Source organism: Sprattus sprattus (assembly GCF_963457725.1).
Source record: "Sprattus sprattus genome assembly, chromosome: 20".
Classification (NCBI taxonomy): Eukaryota; Metazoa; Chordata; class Actinopteri; order Clupeiformes; family Clupeidae; genus Sprattus; species Sprattus sprattus.
Window position 1 is genome coordinate 6756953 of NC_137918.1, and position 2500 is coordinate 6759452.

Sequence of the window (2500 nt, forward strand, 5' to 3'; positions counted from 1 at the left end):
ACTACCAGTATGAAGAGACAGAAAGGGATACTGGCTTACCATCAACCAGGGATGGAATGGATCGCTCATTATCCGAGTTGGAGAAGAGAATAAGCTCTTTGTTGATGAAATCGTTGTAGGACAAGTACTTGGTTTGTTGTCCATAAAGATATTGCTGGCACACACACACACAGACAGGAACAGAGGATGGATAGAGAGAAAGAGGGGGGGGAGGAGGAGAGAGCAAATCAAATAATGTAGATTAGTTCTCTGATATGTGAGTGTGTATTCTCAAAGAAACTTCAGCACAGCACAGCCCAGCCAGAAATCATTAGTCAGAAATAACTACAGCGCTAAAGACACTTCTGTTCTGAGCAAACACAGATTTCTGGGCCAACCATCCTCACACACTCTCTAACTAAAGTGCTCTGTGTTTACATTGGCTGGGTCATACCCTACTGGCTCAGTGTCTGGAGTGTGCTGGCCTGGGTTCAAAACACCACGCCAGACACAAGGCACTCACTCACACTCACACTCTCACACACACACACACACACACACACACACACACACACACACGGCGCTGAAGGCTCCCTTTGTCACTGGGCACAGGCTCAGGGTTATACGCTACAGTTTTAGATTTGTTAAGATCCTTCAAACGCAAATATCAAGAGAAGATGAGGTAAATGCGTTTGTCCTTTTATGTTCACCATCTGGTTAAGGAGGCTGTTAAAGAGGCTCTTTAGGAAGCCTGTTTAGGAAGCCTGTTAAGGAGGCTGTTTAGGAAGCCTGTTTAGGAGGCTGTTTAAGAGGCTGTTTAGGAAGCCTGTTTAGGAGGCTGTTTAGGAAGCCTGTTTAGGAAGCCTGTTAAGGAAGCCTGTTAAGGAGGTGTTTCCAGACCCCGTGTGGAAAGACTCTGAACAGCATCATAGTTCCATTCAGGCAGGAGCCATGATGTTTAAACTCTCATTAAAGGCCAGATCAAAGGGTTAACTATGATCAATTAGGCGTATTGATTCCTTTTTGAGTCACTAAAACCACCCGAGTCTGCAGTCCTGAGGAACATTGCAGTGATGGGTATCAGTGTCGTATCACATTATCACAGCTCCACTGGTACAGCAAGGTTCTAACAACACAGAGGTGTGAGCTCTATGTGGCCCACAGCAGTAGTGGGTATAAGGTAGTCCTAGTCTTCCTGCAGCTTTAGAACAAGGTTCTTACAACACCAGGGTATGGGTTCCTCGGTTCTTACTGGGAACTCGTTTCAAGCAAACTGCACTACTAGTGTTTTTTGTGACAGAGGGCATCTTTACGGGCACAAGGGAGAGATAGAGAGGAGAGGCAGAGGGCATCTTTACGGGCACTAGGGAGAGATAGAGAGGAGAGGCATAGGGCATCTTTACGGGCACTAGGGAGAGATAGAGAGGAGAGGCAGAGGGCATCTTTACGGGCGTGTGTGTTACTCCTCCCTCACCTCGGGCAGACCGTGCATCCTCCTCTGTCGCCTGTCCTCCATGAAGTTGGTCAGCCACTCCTTCCTGTCGTCCGTCTTCTTCTTGCTGAAGGCCTGAGGAAGGGGTGAGAAGGAGTAGAGAGAGAGAGAGAGAGAGAGAGAGAGAGAGAGAGAGAGAAAGAAAAGAATGAGAGAAAGTTAGTTACTAACACTGAAGTCACACATTTCATTGTCTCAGACAGAGAAACAGACAAATAGACAGACAGAGACACAGACAGGGACAGAGAGACGGGCAAAGGGACGGACAGAGAGACAGACAGATAGCTGGTCTAACCCAAATGTCCCTGAATGAGACAGAGAGACGTTATGTGAAGTATTCAGTAGCATAACCCCAAACTAAACCCGGAACCTAACCGTACCAGAGAGACGTTATGTAATGTATTCAGTAGCATAACCCCAAACTAAACTAGAACCTAACCGTACCAGAGAGACGTTATGTAATGTATTCAGTAGCATAACCCCAAACTAAACCAAAACCTAACCGTATCAGAGAGACGTTATGTAATGTATTCAGTAGCATAACCCCAAACTAAACTAGAACCTAACTGTACCAGAGTGATGGCGGCGTCGTCCTCCGTCCCCCCGTAGCGGAACATGATCCGGTGTCTTTCCATGTCCGCAAAGTACTCCTTCGCCTCTTTACTGGTGCTGGTACCCAAACCTGCATCAGGACCAGAGAAACACACACACAGGCACGCACACATACACCCACACAGGCACACACACACACACACACACACACACACACACACAGGGCATTTAGCAAAAGTTGAAGAGGCTGGTGCTAGAGATTCTCTATAGAAAGACTGTGACACGCCTTTCAGTTTAGCTACCATAAGCATGTTCTATGTTCTATGTTCTAGAGAAGAAAAGTGAAGGCCATCAAACCTTTGTAGTACTTTATGTGCCATGTTTTAAAGTTCTCTGTTGCCTTCTTCCACTCATCAAACTCTGGGATGCTGTAGAAGGAAAATGCCTGTTTGCTCTTGGTAACCTGCCAAACACACA

General features: G+C 46.6%; 1 protein-coding gene across 3 annotated transcripts in view; it reads right to left on the reverse strand.

Moving 5' to 3' along the window:
- Positions 1-2500, reverse strand: part of top2b (DNA topoisomerase II beta) — a 33029-nt gene that overhangs the window by 13112 nt on the left and 17417 nt on the right. For all 3 annotated transcript variants that reach the window (XM_080858792.1, XM_080858791.1, XM_080858790.1), the window contains 4 exons: positions 2381-2486; positions 2044-2153; positions 1454-1546; positions 40-154 (listed from right to left, as the gene is read on the reverse strand). In XM_080858792.1, the coding sequence (XP_080714918.1) occupies positions 40-154; positions 1454-1546; positions 2044-2153; positions 2381-2486 (424 nt within the window). The remainder of the gene's footprint in view (positions 1-39; positions 155-1453; positions 1547-2043; positions 2154-2380; positions 2487-2500) is intronic.